Below are 19,169 nucleotides of genomic sequence, written 5' to 3'. Positions count from 1 at the left end.
TAAGAAAGGAAGGATTGTAACCAATATTTACATGCTTTGCAAGGAATGTGATGAAAATGGAGATCATATATTCCTTCATTGCCCCTTTACCTATGATATTTGATGCTGATTTTTGGGTAAATTGGGTATTGTTGGTACCTTGCCTCAAAATCATATTCACATTATTGAATACTTGTCTTTTGATGGGTTACCTAAGGTGAGTTGTATGATTTTTCAGATTGGTAAGGTTGCACTCTAATAGGAGGTTTGGTTGGAAAGGAATAGAAGAGGTTTTGAGAGGATTGTTCCTAAAAAAATTAGTGATTTAAAAGAGAATATTACATACTTTATTGAGCTGGTTTTACAAAGGAAGGTTTGGGAGTTTCTAAAGTTGATTTAGAAGTAAATATTACTAATGTTATGGCACAACAGATGATCAAATCGAGACCCACAGGGCGTTGGGTAGCGCCTTTGGAGGATAGTATAAAAATTAATTATGATGGTAGTTTGATGGGTAACCCGGGCTGAGCAGGATTGGGGGAGTTGTAAGAGATTATAGAGGGGAAATATTGTTTTGTTATGCAGATCCATATGGAATCGCAACAGGTAATGAAGCAGAGTTGGTTGCAGTGCTTCAAGGTGTAAAACTTATCAAGGATCGTAATGCTCAACTCCCGTGCATTGTCGAGGGAGATTCCTTGAATGTTATTAAGTGGTGTAACCTCATGGAGATTCCTTGAATATTATTAAGTGGTGTAACCTCATATCAAGGCTCCCATGGAGATTGAGATTGGAGTTGATGGAGATTGTGGATTTGGTGCGTGAGAAGAATGTCACCTTTCAGCATGTGTATGGGAAAGATAACAAGTTTGCTGATCTCTTGGCAAAGAAAGGCGTTGATTTGCCGAATTTGATAGTTTCACATGATCTTATTGTTTGAGATTCTTGTAATTCTCCTTTATTAATAAATTATGAAACATTGTAAAAAAAATAATGATCTGCCAATTACAATAATATGATATGAGATGTATGTAAATGTAATTTGAAATAAAAAACACGGAAATATTGGACCTCTCTTTAAATTTTATGAAAATATGGACCAAAACATATTTTTGCTAAAAGAATTACGGATTGTACAAAAAATTTTCTCACATAATAATCATTATCTTCATATGTAAATAGAAATACCCCTCAAATCCTTAAAATTGCTTAAACTTGTTTTATTTTTATATTAAAGAAAAAATTTATTCACCCAAAACAAAGGGGGAAAGTTAATATAGGGTGGCAAACTTGCCTGTAGATAGTTTCAGTAATCTACACCGTTCAACTTAGTTTGATAATATAAATTTGATATCATCTTAAAAGACTTGCCAAATATATATCCTCTAATTAAATAATAAATATAGAACACTGCAACCTTACTTCTACAAAGGATTTAAGGGTGACCCATATAACTATACCTTATGTCAAATACCAACCCACTTCTAAGCAAACAAATGGCATCCCCAAAGTAATGAACTCTTGGATAAAGTTACATGGCATGCACGAAGTTAGTGTTTTAAAACCTAGATCAGCTGACTTGATTGTACATTGACTGGACCAAATGGGATCAACAAACTAAGCCAGATCAAACCTATTTTTTAAATATTTTTTTTAAAATATAAGTATTTTAAAACAATAAAAGTAAAAAATAAAAAATAAAATTTTATCAAAATTAAAATAAAAATATTTTAATACAATAAAAGTAAAAAATAATATATTAATCAAATGGGTAGAAGCAAGCGATTTAGTCCAATTGAATCCCCCGGTTCTTTGATAATCTAGCTAGTTTCTTTGACAAAATTGATAAAGTCTATCAAAATTAGTCCAATTCCTCATTCTGGCAAGGAACCTAGTTTATCTCCACCTATTCCCAATTTGGATAAGCTACTGTTGATCCAACACATTGTTCTTCAATCATTGCATTAAGTTGAATGATAATTAAGAAGAGGGAAAAAAGGTGAATCATGGAGTATCGATACACTATGTACCCTTGGAACAAAATTGATGATAACATTTATGTAAGAGTAGGGCCTGTTGGGGCTAGCTCAAGATTGAACCAAGGCCCAAATTACTTTAGACCCGGCCCAACCTCGGCCCGAAAAATGTATTTTTAGCCCTTTCCCTAGCCCGAACTTGACTCGATCTGACCCGTATTTCAAAATGGGTGGTAGTAAGAGTGCTATTTAATAAACACAAAGATCCAAAAACAAAATTCTCATACTGCGTGACTCTCCCAAACCATCCAATTTGACATTGAATGAGTGGGACTTATTGTGACCTCTATGTACAAAAGATAAATGGCATCTTTGTAAGTAATCCCTATTTTTTTTTATATCTATGATCTCCATGTTCGATATTATATATCCTTAAAAATTGGGTAAAAAAAGCCATCTCAAAAATATATTTTTAAGAGGGGACTCATTTCTATGTCCTTCTCTCAATGTAACCTTTCATTTTGTACCTAGTTGGGTTTTTTGCCACAAAGAGAGAAGCAAGCGACGGTGGTTCGATTTGGGCTGCTCATCATGACCGCTTTTAAACCTAGCTTGGGCCCAGCCCGAAGCCTGAATATCACAAATTTTTGGGCTGGTATCCGGCCCAAACCATTGACAATCTCGTTTAAGAGCTTGAGAGAAAGCATTCTAAAATGAGAACTAATATTTAAATAGGGGCATGAGAAGATACAATCTAGATGGAGAAACAATAGGTACAGCGTTTTATGAGTCAGTGGGTGCAAGACCCCGATGACTCTTCAGCATGTATCTTTGAAATGGATGTTGTATTAAATGCACAGGGTCATATAGGCTCTCACGTGTATACATAAGTCGGCTGACTTATACATAATAATATTTGGGCGAGTGCTTAAGTGAGACACGCTTGAATAGGATTTCACAAGTGAATATTATAGAGGAAAAATTACGATGTGACTCATTTTAGTCATTTTAAAGTTCAAACTCTTTATATATATATATATATATATATATATATATATATATATATATATATATGATCAGCTTGGCTTAGACGATGAATTCCAAAAATTTTGGATCATAAATCCATCTTTAAGGTGAATTTTAAAAGAGGTCCGCACATGTATACATAAGTCGGCTGATTTATACGTAATAATATTTGTGCAAGTGCTCAAGTGAGACACACTTGAATAGGATTTCGCAAGTGATTATTATAGAGGAAAATTACGATGTGTAGCATATAACCTATATACAATGAGACTATTTACTTTTGATGCAAGGTGGTCACAATTCCTTACAACCATTTCATGTGATATTTGATAGCTTGGATGAGTCACAAAGTTCGAGAAAATTTATTTTGAAGTTTGAGCTTGGTCAATGAAATAATTGCAGCCATCCAATTTTTTATGGTAATTACATATGTGTTTTATGTGCCCCCACTTGTTTATTTTTTCTAAGTATGCCCCCGTGTTTCAAATATGAGATTGTGTTTTAATTTTATTTATATATATATATATATATATATATTTATTTATTTATTCATAGGGCAGTCCAATTCAAGAAAAAGGAATTGCTCTATTTATAGGAGTGGTCTAGTATTTAGCAACCAATTACCCTATATTCATATTATGATGCGGTCCGATATTTGAAACATAGTACCTTCAAATATCGGACCGACCACGGATGTTCTGTACCCCCTACCCTGAAACCAAAAAATCGTAAAGGAAAAAAAAATTAATTGTTTTATTTATCTCCAAGAAACCTCTCTCTCTAAATAAAAAATAAATAAAAAATGAAGAAAACTCTTTTCAATCTCAAATAATCTTCCTCTCTCACTCTCGTATAAAGCATTACAATTACATTACGAACAATGCTTCTCTCTAAAATTGATCTCGAAAACCTATTCCAGCCTCCAAAAGAAGCAATTCTCTCTCTCTAAAATACGGTCACTAATTAGAAAACCCTCTCTCCTCGATGGAATCTCTCTCTCTTTTTAAAATCATTTAGGGGTTAGTATAAATTGTAGAGCGGTTTGATTTTTATTTTATTTTTAATTTTATTTTTACTTCAGATTGACATGTGGATATTAAAAAGTAAAAATATTAAATTAACATGAGCAAGAGCAAAGTTAGAAAAAATAAAAAAATCTGGAAGAAGGACTTCTATGTAAATATGCCATATTTTGGGACCAGTATGTAATTAGTATATTTCTATATGGTGCAGACCTAATTTTTTATCCATATTAAGGTGTTAGTGCATGAATAGTAAAAAGGAAAAAGTTTATATATCCTTGCAACCTTATACTATTGAAGTAAGGTGCACCTTAAAATTCCTACACAAGATAGTTTTTCGATGTTTGAGAAGTGAGAACCCTCAAATTGATCATCTCGACTTCAAGATGTATGGAAATAAAGAAAAAAAAGAATTTCAAATCCAAAAAATAGTACATCTTAAAATAATACTCTTATAACAAGTTATTTGGACCTGTAGTTTTCTGATGGTTGATAACCCTTCAATTGATCATCTCGACCTCGAGATCGAGATGTATGGAAATAAAGAAAAAAAAAAGAATTCCAAATTCAAAAGAGAGTACATCTTTTAACAAGTTATCTGGACCATCCTTTTTTTCCAGATTTTCAAGTGTTTATTGATCTGATTGAACTATATCATTTTTGGAATTCTGAATTTTAAAACTATGGATGAAGGGCAATGATTTCATGGAACGGTTGTATAGTAATATGATGAAACAACCTTCAAAAACAATGTTATGGCCATTTGTTTGATCCAAATTTTGAAATATACACTCTTTTCATTCTAATGAACAAATCACAAACCGCGAGTTATTACTTTACATTGAAGAAAGTCAAAGGGATGAGCTATGAAGAGTAAATCAAAGCGCTATGCATTCCTGCCTCTACACAGTTATTCATAGTCGTCCCTAGAATTCATGCAGGTTTTACAATATAGAGTCATGCATCACAATTCAATGTGCAATGAGAAATTTCTTTTATGATGGAGCAAGCACAAATCAGATATGAGATATCACATGAGCTAACAGTTTATCAAATATTTCCATTGAAATAACAGATCAATAATTCAGGCAAATATATAATAACTGCAGGCAATCTTAATATCACCTATTTCCAAAGTAGAAACCCTATCAATCAGGCCAAGCCAAATCCCATTGCTTAGGACATCTACCCTTATTCATGAGGGAAGATAATCACAAATGGATGACCCATTTCGTAATGTCTTCACACACATACACAATCCCCAGCACGCTTTGGGGCTTTAGATAGGTGGTGCCTTGCAAGACACGACCCTCATTTGCTTTTGAGTTGGAGGGCGTAACACCACTAATAGATGACCTATTGCATAATGTCACTTATACATATATTAGGGGGCGCAACCCTCCCATATGACTCACATCCTAATTCCCTTCTTATCATTGGGAGTCAGGGAAAGATCTCAACTGTTGGTACAACTTTCTTATCATATCATATCACATTCTTATCATACTATATCATACTACCAATGGATAACTCATTGCATAGTGCTTCATATCGCATCTGTAGTATGTCAAATTACAACCATGCACATTCAATATTTCATAGGCTAGTCTTATTACACATTCATCATTTTGTAGGCGTATTTTATTACAAACATGCACATTCAGTATTTCATAGGCAAGTCTTATTACATATTCATCATTTCATAGGCATGTCTTATTACAACCATGCACATTCAATATTACATAGCAGAGCAGAAATTCCAGTGTGATAGTCTCATAGAAAAATGAGCATAACTTCCAATTCACAGGGAATTTTATCATGGTTCTAAAACCATTTTGAAAATAGACTCATTCATCTTTCATTTAGAAGTGGTTTGGCCTCATTCTGAAATATTTTAGTTGATAAACAATGATGTGTAAAACATGTAATAGTTCTGAAAAATTCAGCAGAAAATCCAATGGGGTAGTCTTGTAGAAAAACGTACCTAACTTTCGAATCACAAAGTGTTTGATCATATGTCTCAGACCATTTTCAAATATATTTATACATCTTTCATATAGAAGTGGTTTCGACTTATTCTGAAACATTTTGATCAGCAAACAATCTTATACAAAAATATGCAACAGTTCTTGAAGAGTTCCGGCATTAACAACCGTGACATCTTCATAAAAAAAGGGGTATAATTTCCAAACCATAGGGAATTTTGTCTTGATTCCAGTACAATATTTAAAGTAGACTCACTCATATTTCATTCAAAAGATGTTTGAGCTCATTCTGACATGATTTGGTCAGTAAGCTGTTCTGGAAGAATTCTTGCATTCACAACAATGACATCTTCATAAAAAAAGGGGCATAATTTCTAAACCACAAGGAATTTCTCTTGATTCCTGGTCCATATTTAAAGTAGACTCACTCATATTTCATTCAAAAGTAGTTTGAGCTCTTATGACATGATTTGGTCAGTAAACCGTTCAAGCTAAGACCTTGTAAAGTTTCTGGAATTTCTTTTCACAATTCTGGCATGTTCTAGAAAATGGCTCATAACTTTCTAATAAAAAACAATATTAATATGGGGTCTTTTCCCTCTTAAAATATACTCAAAGGGGTATTGGCCCACAATATTTTATAATCAATAGAAATAATTTCAGTACTCAAACAATTACTCAAAGGGGAGTCACAATCCTGGAAAAACATAGTGCATACTTAACAAAGTCTATTTCCACAATCATATCCATATCCCTACTCAATTTTCATGCTTTAACAAATAAGTTGAATATGCATTAAGCAAGGCATAAAACATGGGATCTTAGATCCACTTACCTACACCAAAAGACTCCAAGTTTCTCCCCACACAAGCCAAGCTTCCAATAATGGTTTCATGCTTGAGGTTCTAAGTGTTAGAAAAGGGAGGTAGTGGGTGAAAGAGGGCAAAACTCTTAAGAGGGGTGAGAAGGGAGGTACTTATAACCAAATAGGGGGAGACAATAGGCAGAAGGGGCACACAAGTGGTGTACAGTGGTAAACAAGTGGCATACATGTGGCAGACATTTGGCATACAAGTGCCACATGGCACTCTCGGCAGCAATGCTAACGGCAGCATCACACACGACAGTGATGCGCACGGTGGTGACATGCACGGCGATGTCGCGTAAGGTTGTGACACGCACGGCGGTGTCGGCATGGCGGTGACATGCATGGCGGTGTCAAGCACGACAATATCCTCCTTAGCAGCAACATTCACGGTAGCATCGCACACGACAGTGATGTGCACGGCGATGTCGATCACGGCGGTGACATGCATGTCGGTGATGTGCATGGCAGGGATGCGCATGGCGGTGTCGTGCACGACGGTGATGCGCAAAGCAGTGCCCTCGTCACGCATGGCACTAGAAAAGTTCAGGTCCTTACATGTAGATTGTGATTTCTTTGTATAAAAATTAAATAGTAAGGTTTTATAATTTTCCTTTAGAATTGTCGGTTAAAATAAGGGGTATTTCAAATAGAAAGATTAATTTTTTTATTAAAAAGTGGTTGCAAATAAAAATAGTGCTGGATGAATAGTATGGTATAAAAAATATTAGGAGGTTTTAAGAGGTTTCTATATTGGAAAAAATTATATAAAGGTGAGACCCTAAATAATCAAATTAAAGCCCTCTTTAAAAATTCATTGGAAAAGGTTGTTTCGATGTTGAAAACCCTCAATTCGATTATCTCAACCTCAAGATGTATGGACATGAGAAAAATAGATTCCAAGTCTTGAAAATAGTGTATCTTATAACATACTATCTAGACTGTCAATTTTTAAGTATTCATAGATCTGATCAATCTACACTATTGTTAATCTTTAGACCTATACTTAAAGATGAAAATAAATTTTCAAGTTATTACAGAGTTCTTGGATACTAAAACAACATATTTCAGCAGAATTTAAAGCAAGGGTTTAAAAAATGGGTACGTGCTCCGAATCGAGCACCCGAGCAACCAATCCAGATCGGTGAATTGGAGATTCAGATTGGGAATCATCCGAATCGGTCAGATTTTACCTTAAAAATACCAAAAGATTTATTAAAAATCATTGTAAATGTGGTTTTCTAGGAATCCAAGAAGAAATGGGGGTACTACATTATTAACTTTCAGTTTTTTGCATCAATATGTGAATGTTGAGATGATCTTTCCCTGTATGAACTACTGTTATCCATTAAATTCACTGTAAGATTAATCATCAAAGAAGTCAAACAATAAAAGAACAGATCTTTCTAAAAAAAAATTAAAATTTAAAGGATAGATGCAAATATAATTCAGGACAGTATGATATAAAACACAACTTTTAGATAGGTCCCAAGAAATTATCAAATATAAAACTATCAGGAACTATAGTTTCCATGTATGACGTAGAACTTAATTGTACACCAAGGCCTGATCTAAGCAATAGAAAACCAAACCATAGCCAACAACAGAGTTCAAACATGGCGAAAGCGATTTATAGAATGAAAAAACCTAGGAAAAGAATTCAACTACTCCAATAAATAAGGATATATCTAAGAACTGCAACAAAACAAAACCAAGAAAAGGAAACCGTTCATTCAACTAAACAAAGGGAAAATAACAAGCTACAGACCAAAACAATAGATAATAAAGATCTCAAAATAGCAATAGAGGAGAAAGTTTAAGTGCATATAGCAATAGTGGCCAACCTTAGCTCACAGAAACGCTATTGAGCAAAACCCTAGACCCTCTAAAAAAAAACCATAAATATCGCTAAAAAAAAACCGTAAAAAAAATACAAAACAACAAATTATGTTACCTAATTTTGATGAAATTCAGTATTACCACGATCATTTAGTAAAAACAATGTATCAAATTGATGAAGAATGGCAACCAAAATCACGATTCGAGGAAAACCCTACGCCGCTCAAAGAAAACCAAAATTTCAATCAAGAAATTCACAATAATGCATTGTTTTGGGTTCGATTAAACCCCAGTCGATGTTTCCTCTCCATTATTGATAAAAAAACAATACATATTTACAGATCTAGTAGCTTTTTCGATGAAAAATGGGCAAAGCATAGGATTTACTATAGCAGACCCGTTTGAATTGTAGCGACCCACCATTTTACGATTCAAAAATGCCTATTCAGCTCCAAACACAGGCGTTTTCCTATGTTTTGTGAGAATCGGCATGGGATGACGGATTCCTGAGTGATTTAGTGCCAACACGTCTTTATTTAAAACACTGCTTCATCCCACTTGGATGGACCTGCATATATTGTGTTTGCAAAACTCTAATTTATGCATGCAAAAGGAGAAACAATCGGAGAAAAAACAACAAGCTCATATGGAAAATATACCACAGTCAAAGGGACATTGCATACATTATTTGAACGCTACCGACACCAGTAGTTCCTATCGATTTTCGAATGCTACAAACACCAACAGTTCCTATCGACAAATAGTTGAAGACTAACTTATAGTAGTACCCACAGGGACATTTCATCAGATCTATGGAAATGGATGGTAAGTACATCCTTGGAAACATATACCATACTCCATTGGATATATTAAATATAGGAAAAGTATACGAAGTGACCATCTGTTTTTGGTACAGTGAAATCACAATCACTCTTCTCTGCAGATTTCAAATCGGGTGGTTATAAGAGTATCATTGACCAGACTCAAAGTTCAATAAAAAAATTTCTCGGACTTTGTAATACATTTTGAGCCATTCAATATGACATCTAATGCCTAGGACTAATTATGATCTCCTTGTAACAAATGTCAATGGCCTCATAGTATACAATTCCTTAAATATACTTAAACCCATCGAAAATAACCTTGTTTGAACTTTTCTTTTAGATGCTTCCACTTGACAATTGGAAAGTATCATAACTCCACTCCAACAATGTCTGCAATAAAATAAATTAGATGATTAGATAATACAGTTTACATTTGGTACGGAAAGTGGATGACAGTTCAGTGGTTTCTCCCACAAACATGTGGATGAAGATCACTACCCAATGTTACCTGGTTGAATGTCTTTGGGCCTAATCCAATTAATCGATCTATTCATGGGGACTGTCAGAGGAGAAAGTCATGGAGAACCATATACCAGAGTCCATTTGATACATAAACTTTCACATATTTAATAATCTCTAGCACAATGGGAAATCCCATGTTATCTGTGTCATCAACTTAGGATCACTAGGAATGGCTTGCAGGATCAGTTATGAACCCGTCCTTCATGAGTGCGCTCATTTTCCCTCTTACCAATGATGATTTGTCTAATACAAGAAGCAGGAAGGTAACCCACATTGAAATGTTGCCATAGTGTATTCTCTTTCTTTTTATAATAAAATCAGGGTTTACTGCTCATTAAGCATCAATAAAATACAAAGTGCCACCTCATCAGCATTTTTGAAGCCTTATATTGGTCCAAGTCCTAGTTTTGTCTGATTGCTATAGGTTTTTACAGTTTTTTTTTTTTCACTTGTAGCAGAAAAAAATCTTGGAGTACATTCCACTCTAGCACATAACTCATGGGTAACTGGTTTGACCTAACAATCCATGTTTTAAAAAGAAATGTATACAATGTGTTTACACATGAATTTAGAACGATCTCTGAGTGAGATCAACTCAAATCTCTTGCGAAAAGAGTTAATTTTTTTAGATTAGTAGAGAGAGTGGGGTCGCTCAAATTATAAATTTAGGAACATCACAGATCTTTGCAGATCTAGTTCTCCTCTAAACCTACTGGCAGCGCCAGCTTCAGAATCTGTTTATTAGACTTTAAAAAGTTTAAATTCTACTTACATTTAAGAAAATAAAAATAAATAAATAAATAAATAAAAATAAATTAGAAAAATAGAGAAATAAATAAATAAATAAATAAATAAATAAATAAATAAATAAATAAATAAATAAATAAGAGAGAAATATCACATACCTAGAAAGCCTGAAGTTAGGACCCACATCAGTACTACGGGTTCATTTACACCTTTGAATGCCTTCTCTTGCTTTTTTGATAAATGACTCTATGGTTTGGGATCTTTTAGAACTTATTCTTAAGATTTGATCTTAATTTTGAAGAGATTTTGAGAGGATTTGAACTAAAGTTCTCTAGCCTAAGGTTTTTCAAGAATTTTTTGCTAACTTTCTAGAGGTTTTCCCTAATTTTCTTGGGGTTTTAGGATTTTTCCTATTTTCCTAGGTATTTTTAGTCAAATTGTCTATTTTTCTAAGATTTTCAAGTGTTTTTTTTCCAAATTTTCTTGGAATTTTGGGGTAATTTCCTAATTTTCTAGGGATTTTCAAAAGGATTTTTAGACTATTTTTAGATGATTTTGCAAGGAATTCCCGAAATTCATATTTTGGAATGCAAACCAGGTAAATTATTAGCCCTAGTGAAAGAGCCCTTTGAGTTCAACGGCCAAATCCTTTCATCCTTCTTGTTGGGGTTAAGAAGCAAACTGTTACAAATCATTAGGAGTTGAAATCATTTCATCGTTGTAAGTCTAGCTTGTTAGTTTGGAGATACATACTATCTTTTGATCGGGATTTCTTTCAACCATTGGCTATGTATATTTCAATATAGATGCTTTATGATCAGGTGCGCTGGATGGGAGGTGGGGATGGAACGACTCTTCCTTTTTGGTATGCGAAGTGGGTTGGGGAGTGTCCTTTGAAATATTCATATCTACTGACTTTCAGTGTAGTAAGTTATTTGTTGGAAAAAATCAATGATCTGTTTATTATGGAGAGGGGGATTTGGGATGTAAAGTGCTTGTATAATAGGGTGAATGATGCCTTCGTCAGCCAAATGACAGATTTGTTAAACTTGCTAAATAAAGTTAAATTATTCCAAGGCTTTAAGGATGAATTGATGTGGGAGGCAATTGTGATGGTTCTATTTCAAGTTAATCAACTTATCATATTTTGTTGCATAAAATTTGGTCTTAGAGAGTTTCACAAAAAGTTAAAGTCTTCTTTTGGGTGCTATTTAAAGGAAAAACTTTGAGAGTTGACAAGTTGATTAAGAGACGAAAGATTGTAACTATTATTTGTATGCTTTTCAAGGAATGTGATGAAAATGGAGATCATTTATTCCTTCATTACCCTTTTACCTATGACCTTTGGTATTGGTTTTTAGGTAAATTGGATATTGTTGGTACCTTGCCTCAAAATCTGATTCAAAATCTTGAATAATTGTCTTTTGATGGATTACCTAAGGTGGGTTGTATGATTTTTCAGATTGGTAAGGTTGCGCTCTAATGGGAGGTTTGGTAGGAAAGGAATAGGTGAGTTTTTGGAGGTGTTTGTTTCTGAAAAATTAGTGATTTAAAAGAGGATATTACATATCTTATGGAGCTGGTTTTACAAATGAAGGTTTTGGAGTTTTTAAAGTTGATTTGGAAGTGCATATTAATAACGTTATGGAACAACGGATAAACTAATCAAGACCCATAGGGCGTTGGGTAGTGCCTTTGGAGTGTGGTATTAAAATTAATTGTGATAGTAGTTTGATGGGTAATTGGGACCGCACGGGATTGGGGGGAGTTGTGAGAGATTATAGAGGGGAAATATTGTTTTGTTATGCAGGTCCATGTGGAATTAGAACGGTTAATGAAGCAAAGTTGCTAGCAGCTTCAAGGTTTGAAACTTTTCACGGATCGTAATGTTCAACACCCGTGCATTGCCGAGGGGGATTCCTTGAATGTTATTAATTGGTGTAACCTCATATCAAGGCTCCCATGGAGATTGAGATTGGAGTTGATGGAGATCATGGATCTGGTGCGTGGGAAGAATGTCACCTTTCAGCATGTGTATAGGGAAGATAACGAGTTTGCCGAATTTGATAGTTTTGCATGATCTTATTGTATGAGATTCTTGTAATTCTCCTTTATAAATACATTACGGAACGTTGTAAAAAAAACAGATGCGTCTATTGCAATAATATGATATGAGGTGTATGTAAATGTAATTTGATATAAAACAACACGAAAATGTGGACCTCACTTTAAATTTTATGAAAATATGGACCAAAACATACTTTTGCCAAAGAATTACGGACTGTATGCAAATTTTTCTCACCTAATAAAACATTGTCTTCATATGTAAATAGAAATGCACCTCAAATTGGTAAAATTACTTAAACTTGTTTTATTTTTATAATAATGGAAAAAGTTAATCATACAAGGGAAAAAGTTAATATAGCGGCAACCTTGTCTATAGATAGTTTCAGTAATCTACACCGTTCAACTTAGTTTGACAATATAAATTTGATATCATCTTAAAGGACTTATTAAATCTATATCTTCTAATTAAATAAGAAATATAGAATGCTGCAACCTTACTTCCACAAAGAAATTAAGGGTGACCCATATAACTATACCTTAAGTTAAATACCAACCCACTTCTAAGCAAACAAATGGCATCCCCAAAATAATACCTGATAACACAAGGAATAGAATCGTGAACTCTTGGATGAAGTTACCCCAGTGTGCATGAAGTCAGTGTTTCAAAACCTAGATCGGCTGGCTTGATCGTACACCGACTGGACCAAATGGGATCAACAAACCAAGCCAGATCAAACCGATTTTTTGAATTTTTTTTTAAAAATAAAAGTATTATAAAACAATAAAAGGAAAAAATAAAACATAAAATTTTATCAAAATTTTTTTAAAAAAATATTGTAAAACAATAAAAGTAAAAAATAATATAATAATCAAATGGGTGGAGCTAAACGATTTAGTCCAACTGAATCCCTCGGTTCTTTGATAATCTAGCTAGTTTCTTTGATAAAATTGATAAAGTCTATCGAAATTAGTCCCATTCCTCATTTTGGCAAGGAACCTAGACTATCTCCACCTATTCCCAATTTGGATCAGCTACTCCTGATCCAACACATTGTTCTTCAATCATTGCTTAAGTTGAATGATAATTACGAACAGGGAAAAAAGTTTACCTCCAAGAAGTTTATATCTCTCTAAATAATTAAATAAAAAAGTGAAGAAAACCCATTCCAATCTCAAACAATCTTCATCTCTTACTCTCGTATAAAGCATTACAATTACACTACGAGTGATTCTTCTCTCTAAAACTGATTCCGAAAACCTATTTCAGCTTCCAAATGAAGCAATTATCTCTCTCTAAAACACAATCACTACTTATTACTACCCTGCAAGTAAACCCTCTCTCCTCGATGGAATCTCTCTCTCTCTATAAAATCATCAAGGACTTAGTATAAGTGTAGAGTGGTCTGATTTTTATTTTTAATTTTAATTATATATATTTTTTAATTTTAATTATATTTTTTACTTCGGAATGACATATAGATATTTAAAACTAATATTATTAAAATTAACATGAGCAAGAGAAAAGTTAGAAAAAATAAAAAATACTGAGGAAGGACTTCTATGTAAATATGCCATATTTAGGGACCAATATGTAATTAGTATATTTTTATATGGTACAGACCTAATTTTTTATCTATATTAAGGTGTTAGTACATGGATAGTATAAAAAAAAAAAAAAAGTTTATATATCGTTGTAATCTTACACCTTAAAATTCCTACACAAGATAATTTTTTATGTTTGAGAACCCTCCAATTGATCATCTTGACATCGAGATGTATGGAAATAAAGAAAAAAAATAGAATTTTAAATCCAAATATAATTTTGGACCTATAGTTTTCCGATGGTTGAGAACCCTCTTATTGATTATCTCGACCTCGAGATGTATGGAAATAAAGGAAAAAAAAGAAAGAATTTCAAATCCAAAAAAGAGTACATCTTATAACAAGTAATCTGAACCATCTATTTCCAAGATTTTCGAGTGTTTATTGATATGATTGATCTATATATCTTTTTTGGAATTCTGGATTTTATAACTATTGATGAAAATAGATTTTCAAGCCGACACCAAAACAACATCTCAAAGTAAGTTTTAGAGGCGCACCTTATTTCTATAGTATAAGGAGGCAGCCTCCAATTGATAGTTTTCCGATGTTTGAGAACCCTCCAATTAATCATTTCAACCTCGATATGTATGGAAATAAAGAGAAAAAAAAAAGAATTCCAAATAAACAAAAAAGTACATCTTATAACAAGTTATTCGGACCTCTATTTTTTTGAGGTTTGAGAACCCTCGAATTGATCATTTTCGATCTTGAGATATACGGAAATAAAGAAAAATAAGAATTCTAAATTTTTTTAAAAAAAGAAAAATGATCCTATAGGACCTTCCCCCACCCATATTTGTAGGACCACAAAGGATCACCATTAAATTTGGTACAGATCTCTAAAAAAGTCAAGTCCCACACCCGTGTGATAACTTTTCTAAAGATCCATGCTAAATTTAATGGGGATCCTTTGGGATCCTACATACATGGGTGGGGGAGGGTCCTATAGGATCATTACTCATCTAAAAAATAGTATATATTGTAACATGTTATTTGGACTATCTATTTTTAAGATTTTTCAAGTGTTTATTAATATTATTGATCTGTATCATTGTTTAAATTCTAAATTTTATAACTATGGATGAAAATAGAATTTCACTTCCGACACCCAAACGAGACATCTCAAAATAAATTTTAGAGGTACGCCTTATTTCTATAGTATAAGGAGGCAACCTCGAATTGATACGTTTTCGATGATTGAGAATCCCATTTCATCTTCTCGACCTTGAGATGCATGGATATAAAGTAAAAAAAGAATTCCAAATCCAAATCTATATTATTTTATAAATTCTGAATTTTATAACTACATATGAAACTATATTTTCAAGTCGACACCAAAACAACATCACGCCTTATTTCTATAGTATGCATTTACGACACCAAAACGATATCTCAAAGTAAATTTTAGAGGTGCGGCTTGTAAGGAGGAAACCATATACAAACCTCACCCATGATATAAAGCAAAAAGGCATTCTGCTCCCTGGTGGGTATACTAGGCATTTGTTCTTTGATATAGAAACCCACTAGAGCATACTATGCATTTATTCCCTGATATAGATCCCCACCTAGGATAAGTCTTAGGACACCAAAATTTGGGGATATAACATCTTTAACAGACAGATTAATTTCAATAAAAAATTATTTCCTAATTGCACTATCTAAGCACTTGAAAAAAAAAAAAAATCTTAAAATTGAATGGAAACGGTCCAATTTTAAGAGAACGAAATTTAAGTATTAGAAAACTCAAATTTTAAAAAAATAAAAAATAAATAAAAAAATAAAAATGAGATTAATCATCCAGTAATTCTAATGTGATTACCCAATTTTCAGATTGAAAACAAATCCTCCCAAATAAGTCATATAAGTGAGGGTATAAAAGTAAAGTATGCTCCCAAAGGAGCACAGTATATATACTATGCTCTAGTATAAAAGTAGAAAACTAGCGGAAACAAGCGATTTAAGGTGAGACAATATTAAAAGGAAATTTAAAATTTAAGTTAGATAAATAAAAAAATGGGAAATTGGATCCTGGCCGTCGATCTTGACAGTTGAGGAGGAAAAGAATTAGAGCTGTCTTTCTCTCTCTAATTGTTCCTCTCTCTAAGTCTTGCCATCGATCCTGGCAGTTGAGAGAAGCAAACAGTCTTGCCATTACAGTTGAGGAGAAAGAAACAACCTCTCTCTCATTTCCCTCTGTTTCTCTCTCATTTTAAGTCTTGTTTTCCCTTCTCCACCTCCTCCTCCTCCTCGTTCATTGCGTACCTCTTCCTCTTTCTCCCTCTAATTCTTGGTCTTTCTTATCTTCCCTTCTCTGATTCCATGGAACCCTCCATCTCTGATCTTTCAAATTCCTCTGGCTCTGAGGCAAAACCAGTTTCCATTGATGGAAACCAATCAACCCCAAGGTTAACGATCAGGCTCAAGCTGGGCAAGAAAACAGACTCTCATTGTCAAATCCGTTCCCCCGAATCAGTTACTTCTCAAATTGATCAGGTCGCTGGAGTTTTAGGCCATTATAGCTGCAAGCTCTGCAACCTGAAGTTTGGCTCAAAGCGATCTCTCGGAGCTCACGTTAAAGCCCATGCATCCAATTATGGTAAGTTTTTGCAGGTTCTTGAGCTACTTCTTTCAAGAATATTTTCCTTGTACGGGTACTTTTTTAATCAAGATTTTATTATATGGGTTCTTCTAATGTTTTCCTTAATCAAGATTCTTTTCCTTAACTGCGTACTTTTTTAATCAAGATTTTTTCTAATAATTTCCTTGACTGCGTCTTTCTGAATCATTTTTTTTGATATCGGTTCTTTTGTAATCAAAGTATTGTGGTATGGGTTTTTCGCAAATCGAAGTTTGATGGTTTTGTGTTTTTGCAGGTTTCACTGACAGTGACAAGATAGGTTTGAAAGATGAGCACGAGAGGAGAAAGGATGGTTGCAGAGGAGAAAGAAAGAGCACAACAATAGAGAAAACAATAAAGCATACCCAACAAGAACCAGTGTGTGCTCTGTGCACCAAGAAATTTCCCTCGATGAAGGCTCTGTTTGGTCACATGAGGTGCCACCCAAAGAGAGATTGGAGAGGGATTCAGCCACCGGAAAAGCCTGTAATCGCCAGAAAGAATGAGAGGAACCTGCAGGTCAAAAATTCCAGCAATGGCGCACAGATGAATTCTGTGGAAAGTTTGCCATACCATACCAATAGCACCATAACAGAAGAGAGCTCGAAAGAACATTATCCTCTCCCTCCCCTCTCAAATTGGTTGGTCACTGGATCTGGAACAAGAACGAACAAAACTGCCAGGTCCGAAAGTAAAGATTTGCAGAGACAGAGATTTGAGGGAGTTTCAAAAAGCATCAAACAAACTGTGCATCACTTACCCATTCTTTCTCAATCTCAAGGAAATTTGGAGGAATTGGGTTTCTTGGAAAAACAAGAAACTGACAAGGAAAGCCTGGAATCGGATCCCAAAAAGAGTGAAATCCTCCATGAAAGCTTCTTAGTTTACCGTCGTGGCCAATGGAAGAAGAAGAAGGAGGTGAAGAGGGAGGCGAGAGCTATTGAGGCAGCTGCTAATTCTGGCACACCCCAAGAAGGTGAAATCATTTCAAACTGCCATGATTCAAAGAAGAGGAAGCTTTTCATTGGAGTCTCTGCGGCTAATAACTCTGAGGAGGAGGAAGTATCACAAGAGGATGTTCAAGTTTCTGGAATTGGGTCTGAGATTTCAGTGGCCTTCTTGAAAGTATCTGTCAATAAAAGACCAAATATCAGCAGAATTCCTGACAATTTCTCGCCAGAAAGGCAAGGGAGCCATATATGCACCAAGTGTAACCAATGGTTCAATTCAGGTCAGGCTTTAGGTGGCCATATGAGGAAACATATTGGCAGAAAGAAGCATCTAGCCAAGTTGAAAGCTCATCATTCTTCAAAGAGGTTGACAATGGGTTCTCAAGTTGAATTGGGAGGAGAGAGAAAGAATGGGGTAGGAGAGAGAAGGAATGAAGAGAGAATGGGGGTTATGGATCTTAATGGGGTGATGCCTATTGAAGATGAGGATTTGAAATTTGCTATAAGTATGTTGGAGGTGGTGCCCGCTTATGCTGGTTATGTGAGATCTAGACTTTTCATGATCTCTGAGGCATAATTCAGGAGTTTAGGAAGCCACAGAAAGAGGATTTTGGGGTCCACAATTCAGTGGTTTGGAAGATTAGAGACCATTTTTTGGGCAACATTTCAGTGGTTTTGGATGCAGCATTTTTTTAGCACAGTTTAGTGGTTTTCTACGGGGAAAATTATTGTATAGAGTGATGAATTCATCAATTGTTTTAGGAAAAATCTCCATTGCTTTTGATAGTTATTTATGCCGACAAATTGTTGAATTTAATTAAGTTTATGGAGCTTTTGAAAGTTATTTAAGCTGACAAATTGTTAAATGTAATTAAGTTTATGGAATTGGATCCACTTTGCCTCTGTTTTTTGTTTCTGGTATATTTAGTTTGTGAACTGTTTTAGCTTTTACATATGAATTATCAGTCATTTTGTAATGGGGAGCAGAGGTATAATCTCTCTTTGTGCAAGTCATTTGTTGTAAGTTCATGTACTCTTTTAAAATTTGCATATCGCAGTAATGTTCAGTAGAGTTTAGAGGTCCAAACTCATACAATTCTCATAATGCATACCACACTTTTGATCGAACAAGAGCAGCATCAACG

The 19,169-nt window shown here is 34.2% G+C and overlaps 1 protein-coding gene across 1 annotated transcript; it reads left to right on the top strand.

Annotated features, from left to right (window-relative positions):
• Positions 1 to 16,487: 16,487 nt before the first annotated feature.
• On the top strand, positions 16,488 to 18,927 carry LOC18436557 (uncharacterized). Its single transcript, XM_020668718.2, has 2 exons — positions 16,488 to 17,053; positions 17,331 to 18,927. The coding sequence occupies exons 1-2, from the start codon at positions 16,777 to 16,779 to the stop codon at positions 18,599 to 18,601; spliced, it is 1,548 nt and encodes a 515-aa protein (XP_020524377.2). The 5' UTR covers positions 16,488 to 16,776; the 3' UTR covers positions 18,602 to 18,927.
• Positions 18,928 to 19,169: the final 242 nt, after the last annotated feature.

The sequence above is a fragment of the Amborella trichopoda genome, chromosome 10 (assembly GCF_054954075.1).
Source record: "Amborella trichopoda isolate Santa Cruz 75 chromosome 10, AtrichopodaSantaCruz75HAP2 v2.0, whole genome shotgun sequence".
Classification (NCBI taxonomy): Eukaryota; Viridiplantae; Streptophyta; class Magnoliopsida; order Amborellales; family Amborellaceae; genus Amborella; species Amborella trichopoda.
The sequence above is the reverse complement of the archived record's forward strand: the minus strand, read 5'-3'. Positions and strand labels throughout refer to the sequence as shown.